At 49.8% G+C, this 13,341-nt stretch overlaps 1 protein-coding gene across 1 annotated transcript in view; it reads left to right on the top strand.

Moving 5' to 3' along the window:
* The window catches only part of ULK2 (unc-51 like autophagy activating kinase 2), a 565,259-nt gene that overhangs the window by 260,840 nt on the left and 291,078 nt on the right, over positions 1-13,341 (top strand). Inside the window, exons 8-10 of the mRNA XM_078679911.1 lie at positions 7,441-7,542; positions 9,857-9,915; positions 10,186-10,268. Coding sequence (XP_078536037.1) covers positions 7,441-7,542; positions 9,857-9,915; positions 10,186-10,268 — 244 coding nt within the window. The remainder of the gene's footprint in view (positions 1-7,440; positions 7,543-9,856; positions 9,916-10,185; positions 10,269-13,341) is intronic.

The raw sequence follows: 13,341 nt of genomic DNA, 5'->3' as shown, positions 1-13,341 counted from the left end.
AGGGAGCATAGCCCCACCAAAGTTTACCCATAAACGCCACTCCCGCCAGTTTGCCCGCAATAGTCACTCTCGCCAAACCTCTGTCCATCAATCCCAACATGAATTGCACCACCTGTTCCTCCCGACGCCACTTGTCCCGCTGCCTTACCGCTCCAAAACGCAGAAACTCCAACCAGGCCTGTTCATAACTCTTCCACGTAGACACCGCCACAGACGACCTCACCAATCGAACGACCCGCGCTCTCCCACTAACCACATCTCCTCCGGCACCTTCGTCTTGACCGCCTCCGCCTCCGTGGCTAGCCCATGGAATCTCCGCCACTGTTGACGAGACAAAGCATCAGCAATGTCATTGTCCACTCCTGGCACATGTTGTGCCCGAAACAAGATATTGTTCTCCAGGCACCTCAACACAAACACGCGCATCAACTTCAGCACCTGAGGTTCTCTCGCAGACTGCCGGTTCACTACCTGCACCACCGACATATTGTCCACCTTGAACAACACGCGCCTATGCGCCAACTCGCGCGCCCACACAGTCACAGCCACCACCAGCGGAAACAACTCCAAAAAAGCAATGCTTCTCCCCCCCGCTTGCCATCGCTCCGGCCACTGTTCCGCGCACCACCGACCCGCCCAGTAGAGTCCAAAACCGCCGACTCCCGCCGCGTCCGACGACATTGTCACGTCCCACTCCCACTCCTCCGGCGGCGCCATGGGAACACCGTTGAACCTCTCCAAGAAAGCCAACCACATGCACAGATCCTCTCGCGCGCCCGCCGGCAACCGTACGTGGTGATGAGGCATCGACAGCCCAGACAACGCCAATCCCAACCGTCGACAAAACGTCCGCCCCGCCCGCACCACTCGGCACGCGAAATTCAGGTGCCCCAGCAAAACCTGTACCTCTCGCACCAACACCTTCCTTTTTGCCAACATGTCCCTCACCAGAACTACCATTGCCGACCTCTTGTCCTCCGGCAGGCGTGCTTCCATGGCCGCTGAATCGAGCTCTATCCCGAGGAACGACAGCACCGTGCTGGGCCCTTGAGTCTTCTCTGGCGCCAAAGGCACCCCTAAGTACTTCATTAAGTCCATAAAACTACACAGCCGCTGCTGGCAGTCCGTTGAACCAGGGGTACCCACCAGGAAGAAATCGTCCAGGTAATGCGTAATCGCCTCAGAGCCTGTGCGCCAGGAAAAAGCCCACTGCAAGAAGGAACTGAATCGCTCGAACAAGGCACATGACACAGAGCACCCCATCGGAAGCGCTCTATCCACGAAAATCAACCCGTCCAGCTGTATTCCCAGCAACTGATGGTCCTCCGGGTGGACCGGCAGCAACCTGAACGCCGATTTCACATCGCATTTTGCCATGAGCGCCCCTCGCCCCGCCGTCGTCACCAGTTTTCGCGCAACGTCCACAGATGAGTATGACACCGACGCCAAGTCTGCCGATATGAAATCGTTCACCGAGGCGCCCTCCGGCCACGAGAGATGTTGAATCAAGCGGAATTGACCCTGCTCCTTCTTCGGGACCACACCAATGGGCGAAATGATCAGATCATCCAAAGGTGCCACCACAAAAGGTCCCGCCATCCTCCCCTCTCTCACCTCTTTAAAAAGCTTCTCCCGGACGATGCCCTTGTGCGCGTTCACAGACTTCAGGTTCTCCGCCCAACGAGCAATCCGCGGACCCTCGTACCCCAACCGGAAACCCTCCCTGAAACCTCGACGCAGCACCGACGCATCATCCGCCCGCGGATACACCTCCAAGAGTGGTTCCAACCGATCCAGCCTAACCGGAGTACGAGCCTTTTCCCAAGGTACTCGCCCCCCCTCTACCCCCCCCCTCTCCCCCTGCCGGGTCCGGGAGCCGGGGATTGACCCTGTGAGGGGCCTCCCCAAAGCCCCCAGCAGCGCGATTCGGGATGTCTTTTTCCACACGAGGAGCACTCGTGCCTAAACTTGCACGTCTGCCGGAGGCAGGAACCCCTGTTAAAGTCCCAACAGGGCCCCCCGCTCTGGAAGCTCCCGGCTCCCCCCGGCCCCACCCCCCCACGGGTGGGGCGAGCCGAAAAGGGCGTGGAAGTCAGTGGCAAACCACTGGCCGTGTAAATTGTGCGGCCAAATTTCGCCCCACTCATTGTCTGCTGGTAAAGGTCCGCATCCAACTCCCCCCACTTCGCCTCCGGGTCCGACGCCATACGCGCCCGAAACTCTTCATCGTAATGCGACCACGCATTGCCACCGTAAGTCACCTGCGCCCTCCGTACCACGTCCATGTACTTGAAAAGCGCCACCGCCCGGTCAGGATACTTCTCGCAATAAACGCTCGCATAGATTAAGAATGCCGCTGACCAGTTCTCAATAGTGACCGGCACCCTCGGCCGCCGTGCCAATTCCTGTTCCTCCTCCTTCGACCCTTCTTTTGCCATCAACTCCCTGTGTAGTAACCTAAATATCTCAACATACTCCCCCTTCCAAATCTTTTCCCTGGTCGCCAAAGACAAATGCGCCCCCAACGGCTTCGCCACACCCATGTACGGCAATTTCTTCACCAGAACGTCGCAGCTCTCTTTCCCCCCGACACTCGACGCAGCCGCTCCCCCTGACCCCCCGGCCGTCCCCGCGATCCCCGCCGCCGCGCCCGCAACCGGGCCCTCGCCGCTCCCCGTCGCTCCACCACTCGCTGCCACTAACGCACCGGAGGACTCGCCCGACCCCGCCGAGCCGCAACTCGCTTCAGTACACACGCCGGCATCCATCACATACCTACCCTTCACCAGTCTCACCGTATCCCCACCCTCCGCATCCGTCCCCACTGACACGTGGTGACCTCCAACACCACTACCCCCCGCCTTGCCTCCTTGAGGCGTGCCCAAGCCACTCCCCGACCCCGTACTGGTCTTACCTGGCGTCAAGGCTGGCGTCCTCACCGGATCCCGCCGCCTAACCAGATCCACAGGGGGGGCCGTCACTCGCGGCATCACTTGCCGGGGGCATTCCTGCAAAACACTGGCAACAACATTACAAACCTCCCCGTCCTCCCGCAACTCCCCGTCTTCCTCCGACTCCAACTCCGCACTCACTGCTTCCGCCACAATCCTACCAGGAGACACCCTACTCAACCCTGCTCTGGCCCTACACTCCGTCATCAAGGCCCCCAGATCTACACTCACTCTCCGTCTACCCTCATGTTGGTAAGCAGAAGAAACCGTTGCCTCGTTGCTCCATCCCCGTCCCCCGGCGGCCGGATCGACCCATCGGGAGGGGGGCGCTGGAGATCTGCTTTCCGTCCATCTTCGCTCCGACCACCCCAGGTCCCTCGTTGGAGCGCGACCGCCCGTACTAGGCAGAGCCGGCCCATCCACTCGGCGGGGTGGAGCCGCATGCTGCTCACCCGAGCCCCTCCCCCACTGCTCCTGCCAAGAGAAAAACGGGGAAGTCCAGCAAGCCGGGGCATAACCATCACCACTACCTTCCCAACCGCCTCTCCCCCCTGTCGCAGAATGTCCGCCCCTCCACGCCGGGCGACCCCCCCACCCACTCTCCCCCCCACCCCCAGCTTCCCCCCCCGCCCGGGCCGCCCCACTGTCCTCCCCCCACATCCCCCCACCCACCCCACCCACGCAAATCCCCCCTGCTGCTCCCTCCCGCACCCTCAAAACTATACGCACCCCCGCTACGTCCCCCAAAAAACCTCTCCCCACCCCCTTCCTCCCCCACCCCCCGGCGCATCCCCCAACCCCCCACCTGCACCCTCCTACCCCCTTGCGCACCCCCTCCCCCCAGCACCCCCCGACCCCCACCCAGGGATACCAATCCACCACCTATCGGGTTGTCCTGCTCCTCCTCATCGCCCACCACCTCCTGTCCACTCTCACCCCCCACTCCTTCCTCCTCCTCCTCCTCCTCCGTCTCCTCGATGAGCAGCGGTGAAACCCCCCCAACTCCCTCCCAAACACCAAGCCCCGCCTCCCCTGTACCCCCCTGCCCCCCCTCCAACGGCCCTTCGCCCCTTTCCCCCTCCAAACCCCCCCCGTCTTCTACCACCAGCATCCCCAGGCCCCCGGCCCCTCCCCCCTCGCGTCCCTCGCCCACCCCCTCCCTCGCGTCATTGACAGGCCCTACACCCCCGACTACCTCCGCTCCCGCTCCTTCAGGGCCCTCCCCCCCGCCCCCCCGTCATGTCCGCCCTCCCCCAACCCTACCGCGTCTCCCACAAAGACCAGCGGTGCCTTCCTGCACGGACCGCGCTTCTTCCCCGGAGCCTTCAGGCGCTTCGGCGCCCCAGCCGCCATGAGTCCGCCACCTCGCGCCGCCCTCTTCGTGGCTCCCGCCCCCTCCCCCTTCCGCACACGTGACCGCGGTGGGTCACAGGCCGCCACAGCTGCCGCGGCGCCATCCGCAGCGCGCCGCGGTGGCCTTACCCGTACTCCGGTGCGCAACAGATCGGTCCTCCCGGCCTCTCCCAGCAAGCGAAGAGCCTCCCGCACCCTCGGATCTGTCAGATCGTCCGCCGCCATTTCGCCTGCTCTCCGCGTCCGCCTGCGTCCACCGCGTCACCGACCTCCGCACCAATCAACCAGCGACCAAGTAAGTCAAATACGCTCTCTCTCACGCTACAATCTAAACGTATGCCAAACTAACCGTACCCACCACACAAAACACTATCACCCACAAATAACTCCTAACCTAGCCCGGCTGCTGTGTCACTGTCCCAACTACTGGTGACAAGTGACCTAAAATGGCCGCTTATGTATCCCCCTAGCCCAAAAGGAGCCCAAAAGACTGCCACCCAGCCCAACCAGCCCAAAACATACCTTCCTGTGTCCTGCCTTCCTGTACCCCTCCCCTTCCTCCCGGAGCCCCAAATTCCCCGGGGGGGCGAGCCTCCCTCCGGTCGGCCACCCCCCGCAAAGCCCCATTCCTTTTGGCATAGACAGCAATGGGTGTAATTTTTTAGACACATCTATATTTGTCATCTATTATTTTAGGACCTTTTGACACTGCTTTTGTGAGAGAGGGAATATTCAGTTGCTTTTGAATAGTATTTTCCCAAATATTGTACACTGCCTGAAAGACTATCTGTGCTTAATATAACAAAATGTAGTTGCTAAGACTAGATAGAGAAAAGGATTGCACACGTAGATAAAACGTCGGTGCTCAAATATCAAAATTTACAAGTGTAAAATTCCTTGGTGGGATTTTGAAGTCTTAATACAGATGGTGTGGGTTTTATTTGCGTGAGCATGTCATACATTGAGACTAATGAATGTATATGGCTGCCTTATTTCAGAGCATTCTCACTAGGATTTGTTTTGGCCTTTGTCAACCCGGTCAAGGCCTACCATGCGCATGATGTATGAGTGTCATAGAGGGGAAGTCAGTAATTGAACAAAACAGTGCATTATTAGAAGAAGGTTGTGCCACATCAATTTTTTAAAACAAAAATCGTTTTAAGAAATTCGATATGCAGATCCCTGTGCGGAAGAGTATTGTTTCTGACTTAACCGATTTAAAGTTTTTTATTAAACAACTGTTATATTTTTATTTTGTAATATCTATGATTATAATACCTTCTTTGGCTTCATCCCAATTATTTTCAGGGAGTACTCCTGAGGCTAGGCTTACACTAGCTCCTTCCTCGCCCACCCGCCCAAAAAATCAAACGTAGTGGGGAGTCGTGGCCAACGGTCAATAGGTCAAGGGAGCCAAAGGTCGAAAAAGTTTGGGAACCACTGGGCTAGATGTACGAACAATAGTAATAGTGATTACCAAATAGTGATTTTTTAACAATCGCTATTTCGTAATCGCTATTACTAATGTATAGAGGGGTTATTTAGCCCATATTCCTTAAATAGTGATTCGTAGCGGGTTGAAAATAGACTTACCTCATGGATATTAATGAAGTAGGTTGCAATTTGTGACCCACAACGATTCGCTGCCATCAAAGGGATAGGGGCCTACTGGCGTCAGCAGACCACCATGTCTGTGGTTGCGTTTAAATAAAGCAATTTTTTTTTAAATTTAAGGCAGCCCTTTTTCCTTAAAGAAAAATGGGATGCATTTAAAAAGGAAAAAAGTTTAAACGTTTAAGTTGCCTTTTTTAAGATGAAGCATAAGCAGAGGTTCCTTGGACCACTGCCTGTCCTTAAAAAATATTTTTTCAGCCATTCTCAAAGGGGAAGGGGTTCCTTCAGGACCCCTTCCCATTTGCGAATGGGTTTCCACCAAATTCGAGTTGTTGGTAAAGTACCAATGTTTTACCACCACGTTTCAGTCGCAAAACATTTGTACTTACCAATATAATTGGTATTTGGAGGGACGCCCTAAACACGCCCCTTCCAAATACCAATTTGCAAACCCAAATTGCGATTGGTAACCTGTTACCGAATTGCAATTTGGACTTTGTACATTTGAAAATGCCTTTTTCCATTTTTCAAACAACCTGATTCTGGGAATTGATCCGTTTGCTACCTCAAAAAAGACTTTGTACGTGTAGCCCGTAACTCCATTCCAGAGAGGCTTGTATGCTAACTCTAACTTTCCTTAAAGGCAAATTTAGTTTTTTTTGTTAAAAATAAAAGACTGGGATATTCCTCTGACTTCCTCTTCAGGGGCAGGTTTGGCCAGTTAAACCTTTTTAAGCAGGGTTGTATGGCCCCATAGGCTTCTGACAGGAAGGTATTGTGTCGTAGGCCTTGCTAGCATTGAGGCATGGTCTTGTAGGCCTTCCCAACACAAAGGTATGATCTTGTTGGCCTTCCCAACATGGAGGAATTGTCTCGTAGGCCTGCCCAATATGGAGGTATGGTCTTGTAGGCTTTCCCAGCTGGGAGGTTTGGTTACTAAGCAATCTCCCAAAGAGGTATGATCATAAAGTATTTTCCAGAAGAATACATGTGGTCACTGCAGCCTTCTTCGGGAGCAGGTATGTTCTCAGAGACCTTTTTGTAGGCTGAATATTTTGAGTTTAAATACTTGCCTATTCAATACTTCAGGCTTAGCCACAGGTGACTTCCATAGCCGCAAAAGACAGCTGAAGTAGTGGGACCCTTAGGGCATTGATGGTCATTAAAGACAATATGGTTCCGGAATCCTTTTTCAGGTGGAGGTCTGGTCACTGACATCTCCTCTAGAGATGCAGACATTGCCACCAAGGCCATTCTTTGGGGGCAAGTATAATTACTAAATGTGAGACATGGTTCGGGAGTTGTTTGCTTCTGGTGTCCAGGTGCCTCTGTACTATTTTATCCAAACTGAATACTAAGTACACCCTTTTAGCACTTGTCTCTCAGAATAGCGAGGCTGAGCACACCAAGGCTTCTTAAGAGTCGGTAGAGGGGTAGAGCCTGTCTTGGAAATTTTTCTGAAACTCAGCTGTTTTGGGCATTATTTAGTCAATTCTGTTTGCATTTTTTTCTTTTTCTTTAGGCTCCTGAAGTTATCATGTCGCAGCACTATGACGCCAAGGCGGACCTCTGGAGTATTGGAACTGTCATCTATCAGTGTCTTGTGGGAAAACCACCATTCCAGGTGCCTCTAGTTTACTGTGCATTTGAATGCTTCCTTGTACAACCTTCCCTGACACTCAGGAAAGTTTCCTCCTGGCTTTTGTTTCAATTTGGTCAAGAAAGTCAGTGTAGCAATGAAGTCCGTGGCCATGATGTAGTTTCATGTAGATTTATTAAGTTGTAGTTACAAGTTGTGAAGGTCCTGAAGAACAGCCCCACCAGGAGCAGGCCCTGCTGCTCAGCCAATCTTCAACTGTCAACACCCAGACCAGGCACTCAAGCATTCCAAACATGTCCATCACACCAACATTCCACACAGAACACTCACACTGGCTGAGCAGCAAAGAACCAGGTACATAGGAACAGCATAAACAAAACAACAGGATATTACAGTGAACAGTGTGCGGAGTGATATATAGACATGAAAAGATCCCCGACTTTCATAATAGAACCTAATGTGATTTGTCCACTGTGACTTTTGTAAGGTTTACAGCTGTTGCTTGATTGTGACAATGCATGTTTGAAATCCTGAAATGCTTGTGGGGCGGGAGGCCGCTCTCCGTATCTGTGCTGTGAAGGACAAAACTCTCAGAAATATTTAGAGAAAGTTAAAGCAGTAGTCATTGGCAACTCACAAATGGAAAGATTTTGTTTGAACATTGTGATTTAGAAGGAGCTTACATACCGTTGAGATTTTGTTTAGGCAGGTGTTTTGCAAGTTAAGAAATAAAAATAATCGTCTCAAAATAAATTTGTATATGTTTGCGTGAAAGCGCCCACACACCTGAAAGGATAGTTAATAACTTAGTGAATTAATTTTGCGGATCGTCAATTAAAACTTTAAATGTAATCAAGTAACATAATTGTGGTTTACTTAGGACTTAATCTCCTCCCTCCGGCTCTAACACTTATCACAGTAATCATTCATCACCGACATCAAGAGCAGCGCTATTCATGACCTCATCAGTGAAAATATTGGTGATGATAATCACTCACAAATCATGCCACTGGGATTTTACCACCTGTTTTGACCATAGTTTTCGATTGCCGTCAGAGAGGGAATGTCTTGCTTCACTTTGGATTGATGGTACCTGGTGGATATAACCTGTTGCTTCCTGATTTCTTGGCTATTAAATTGTCCACCTCATGTGTTGTACAATTTAGCAAATGATTTATTATGGACATTTGGGTTTCTGATGTCGGGCCCTGTAGCTATTAACCTGTTAACCTGAATGTTTCGGATTTGCAGATTTCATGATTTCCAATTTGTAAACTTGATAGTTATTTGTGCATCTGGTGGCTCCTCGTTGCTGAATCTCATGGTTTCGGGTTTTTGAAACTCTTAGCTTCTGGTTTATTGATCTGGTTTCCTATTATTTGTAGCCCTCGTGGTTCCTGTCTGGGACACTTGATGTGAGGGTTAGATGAATTTTGATTTGTTCCCTTCTATACTTCCCAATTACATGTGTGAGAGTATCATCCACTTACCGTTTTTTGTTGTCATTCTGGGTCCTCTATTCCTGTTAATTCCATTATAAAATTATGACTACAAGTACCAGAATGCAAGTTTAAAATGTATGATGTGTTAGTCACTAGCCCTTAAACCTAAAACTTGTGAGCTGTGTATTTGTGGATCAGATGACTCCTCGTTTCGGTATCCAGGGGTTAAAGATGTGGAATACAGTTTGTTGTCCATATACCAGCTGCTGGCCTCTTACCTTTTGCCGGTTGTGCAGACTGCTCTTAGCTGTAGACTTACTCTACAGTGTTTCCAGATTGACAGTTGGTCATTCCTAGAACGGGGGTGTCCAGGGGCGTAGCTCGGCTCGACCTAAAAATGGCACTGAAATGCCATTTTTTTTATTTGTGTTTGCCTACTGCACTTGCAACAGATGGGCAACGCTCCTTTGCTCCTGAGAAAGAGCCATAAGTTCAGATTTCCCAACAATCGCACTAGAATATAATATTAAAATACATAGTACGACAAGCAGTGTGCATGAGAGGGGCTAAAGGGGAAGTGGAAAGGGAGACGAATGACGATTGGTAAGGGTGAGAGAAAATACAATATTTTGTAAAATAACCAGCATTTTTTAAGACTTTTAGAACAGAGAGGGAGAGTGTGTGTGCGCGTTTTTATTTGTGTGTATGGAATAATTAATTGTGAAATCCGACAGACACCTGAACGTACCTGACTGAAAGCACCTGAATCCAACTAGTTAACAGAAAATACATTTACTACAGGGTGTAACAGCCTAAACACCCCCCTGAATCTACGCCGCTGGGAGCGTGTTCTCTTTGAATGGCGTCTGTAATGCTGGTGCTTTTTGTCATGACAGGCCAACAGCCCCCAGGACCTGAGACTCTTCTATGAAAAGAACAAGAATTTGCTTCCCAGGTGAGCAGGTGATTTTGGTCGTTTGACTCCTTGGGGGTGTGCGTGGTGCGTAATTTATGCTAACGAAACGGTTTCGCGCCAAGTGCACTTGCTGGGGGATGCCTATCCTGCTGCTGCTTTTAGTTCCGATAGTGCAGTTCTTTCCCTGTTTCTTTACCTCTCCAAAATATGACCCTACCCCCCTGTCTCTTCTGAGACTGAAACCAGGCAGTGAGAAGTGGGTCACCGCTGCAGCGTTTACCATCGTGTGTTTTCTCCCTTGGTTCCCAGCATCCCCCGCGAGACGTCTGCGTCCCTGACTGACCTGCTGTTGGGCCTGCTGCAGAGAAACCAGAAGGACCGCTTGGACTTCGGTGAGTGGCACTTGCAAAGCCCTGATCTGTGAGGATTGTGTGATTGATTTTACCGTTTGTTAAGGGTAACTGTTGCTGTCTTTCTTTATTAAATCTTTATTTCAGTTGTAAATCCATAAAAGACAGCATTTCATGTGAACAATTAAAAAAGATTTTAACAAGAGTGTTAAAAGAATAAAATTCATTGATAAAAAAGATAATCCGCAATTAGTCAAAAATCACAGATAAAAAGATATATTTCATTAAGGTTTTAAAGATTGCATACGAGCCCACCACATAGCAGCAAGGAATCGTGAGGTAGCAAAAACTATATGCATACTGGTGTCATGTTTTAAAAGCCTAAACACATCTATACAATGGATGGCACCAAGGTTCTTGCATACTTTCTGTAATTCTCTTCTTCTAATCTTAGAGTAGCCTTGGCATACAAAAAAAAGTGCAATTCTGTTTCTTCAGCTAGACCACAAGCAGGGCAGGACATGGGGGCATCCTTAGACCACTTATTAAGAAAAGAATGCAAGGGGAGGCAACCATGACGAAATTGCAAATAGAGTTTCCTGGCAATGGTTGGACGAATAAAGTCCAAACACGGCTCTAATTGGTATACGGTTTTTATATCCAAGAACTGGCGAGCTAAAGAGCCAATCTTGGAGTCTTCTGAGATGTTATCAAAGTTTGCCTTCCAAAACCTAGTGGTTAAATATGCTCGCGTGACCCTGGTGTGGGCAATTAGAGGACTTGTCCATAGCTCGGGACAGCCTATCTCATTTAAGCTTTTTTTGATATGCATAAGCCAGGGAAGCTTCGCTGCCCCAGGTAGGCTAAGTACCTCTTGCAGTTCTTCTCTGTACTCCGCTAGCTCGTTTGTTGCCCACAGACGTCGCCAGTACAATAGCGGGCGCCTTGCAATTTCTTGTGCGATTGGTCTCACCCCCAAATCAATGTACAAGGGCAACAATGGCGTGGTTCGCGGAAGCCCTATCAGTTGTCTAAGAAAATTGTTTTCAGTATGCGAAATTGACTTAAGGTTTGAGTGCCCCCAGAGTTCAGCCCTGTAAAGAGCTGAGCTTCTGGCCTGCATCTTCTAAATCTCTATGGCCGGGGTCAGGGGTTTATGAAGGTCTCCCCACCTGGTACAACAAGTCTTAAATCGGAGCAATGGGGATTCTATCATCAGACTCCTTCCCCTCACTTATTTTTACACCAATGGTTCTGTTGGTGGTATAAGGGTCGGGTCCCGCTATGGCATTAGAGCACCCTTTTCATCGATCTGGGAGGGGACTGGTGGTAGGCATGCAACGGCCTCAACAATTTAACTTACCCCTTTTCAACAGATTTGAGTATTTGGAGGAGGTGGATTGACTTTTGATCCCAGGGCCCCCAAGTAGCAGCGCTGGGCTAGTAACGATTGAAGATGATATAGCGAGGGCAGTGGGAAAATTGGAGATTGTCACTGATAGTGGAAAGGCAGCATGTAAGTTCCCATCTACCTTTGAGCAGATGGAAACTCAAGTAGTAACTACAGTGCTGGCTGGTCCTTCCTGCAATCAAATTCCTGTAAATAATCTTCTGTTTCCACCCATGAGGGAATTAGCTATGGAGGCTCCAGCTGTCAATCAGACCGCACTCCATAGAATCCAGTTACTATCTTGGAATGTGGCTGGTATTAAAAACAAACTCCATTGTCCAGAATGGGGAGCCTTTGTAGATTCCTGAGACATATGCTTATTTCAAGAAACATGGACCACAGACTCTCCTGTTCATAGAGGCTTTGCATCATTCAATATCCCTGCCATTGCTGGAACTAGGGGCAGGCCTTCAGGTGGTCTTAGTACTTGGGTGGGATGCCATCTGAATTGTGACGTTAGCCAAGTAGACTCACATAGTCCAGACATCCTCAGCCTTTTAGTATCGTTTTCCAATAATCTTAAATTCTTTTTAATTAACATTTATTCTAGGCCTTTCAAAATGGGTAAAGAGTCCCCTGTATTAGCACATCTAGAAGATCTCCTCTTGGATATTCCTGTGGGTGCCGCGATAATCCTGGGAGGCGATCTGAATTGTCAGTTTGAGCCCTCATGGAATCTGGGGATTTGGACAGTGCAGAAGAGGACGTGTTATGGGCCATTCCGGAGCCAAACATGCCTCGGATCAGTGCTTGGTCCCCTTTAGCCCTCCAAATCAAAGCGCTAACTCTCAGATATTCACTGAGAGCATGCAATGGGCGGTTCCCCCAGGTTGTTTTACCTATAACAGGCCGGCCCACTCCTCAAATCTTGACTATATACTCTTGGAGACTAGAGTATGGTCGCTAGCCTCTGATTTTAGTGTTATACCACGTGAGGACAGCGACCATAATGCGCTGATGCTAATTCTTGCAATCTCCCCAGGGGCCATACATAGCCCAGACCGAATCGACCAAGATGATGGGCTTCTCCTTAGTAACAACAGAAAGAGAGTGAAGTGGTCATGGCTAGAGAACTCCCAGGAAAAAATGGCCACCTTATATAGGGAGTTTATCCCAGATCTTGAGGCTATGCTAGAATACGAGCTCTATGATATCTTAGCACCCCATGTGAGAAAGGTTGCTGAAATCAATCGCCAAGCTTTCCTGAGGTTGAAAGATGTCTTTTGGAAGGAATGTCGTAGGACTGATGCCCACAAACTCCGGCAATCTTGGTTTGATTCAAACTGTAGGAAAATGAAAAGTGCCTTGATAAAGGCCATCAAATCAAAGTGTAGCACCACAATAAAAAAGGCAAGGCTTCTTTATAAAAATACTACTCATGCTGCTAAAATCTCGTGGGGTGAAGACCAGTGGGCAAATCTCAAACAGGCTTTGGAAAATAAACACTTAAAATTAAAAAAATTTGGGAATATAGTAAGCTGAGGGACTGCAAGAGGACAGGGATCTGTCGAACCCAATATAGCGGCCGAAAAGTGGAAAGCCCATTTTAAACTCTTATATGCACAAAGTCCAGAAGAATGCTCTGGCCAGGGGCAGGAAACCACAGTCCTCCCAGATACAGATTCAGATAGCATAAAGATCACCTTGAAGGAAGTGTATAATTCT

Source organism: Lissotriton helveticus, chromosome 3_1 (assembly GCF_964261635.1).
Source record: "Lissotriton helveticus chromosome 3_1, aLisHel1.1, whole genome shotgun sequence".
NCBI classification, from domain to species: Eukaryota; Metazoa; Chordata; class Amphibia; order Caudata; family Salamandridae; genus Lissotriton; species Lissotriton helveticus.
Note: the sequence above shows the minus strand (reverse complement) of the source record. Positions and strands in the feature narration are given on the sequence as shown.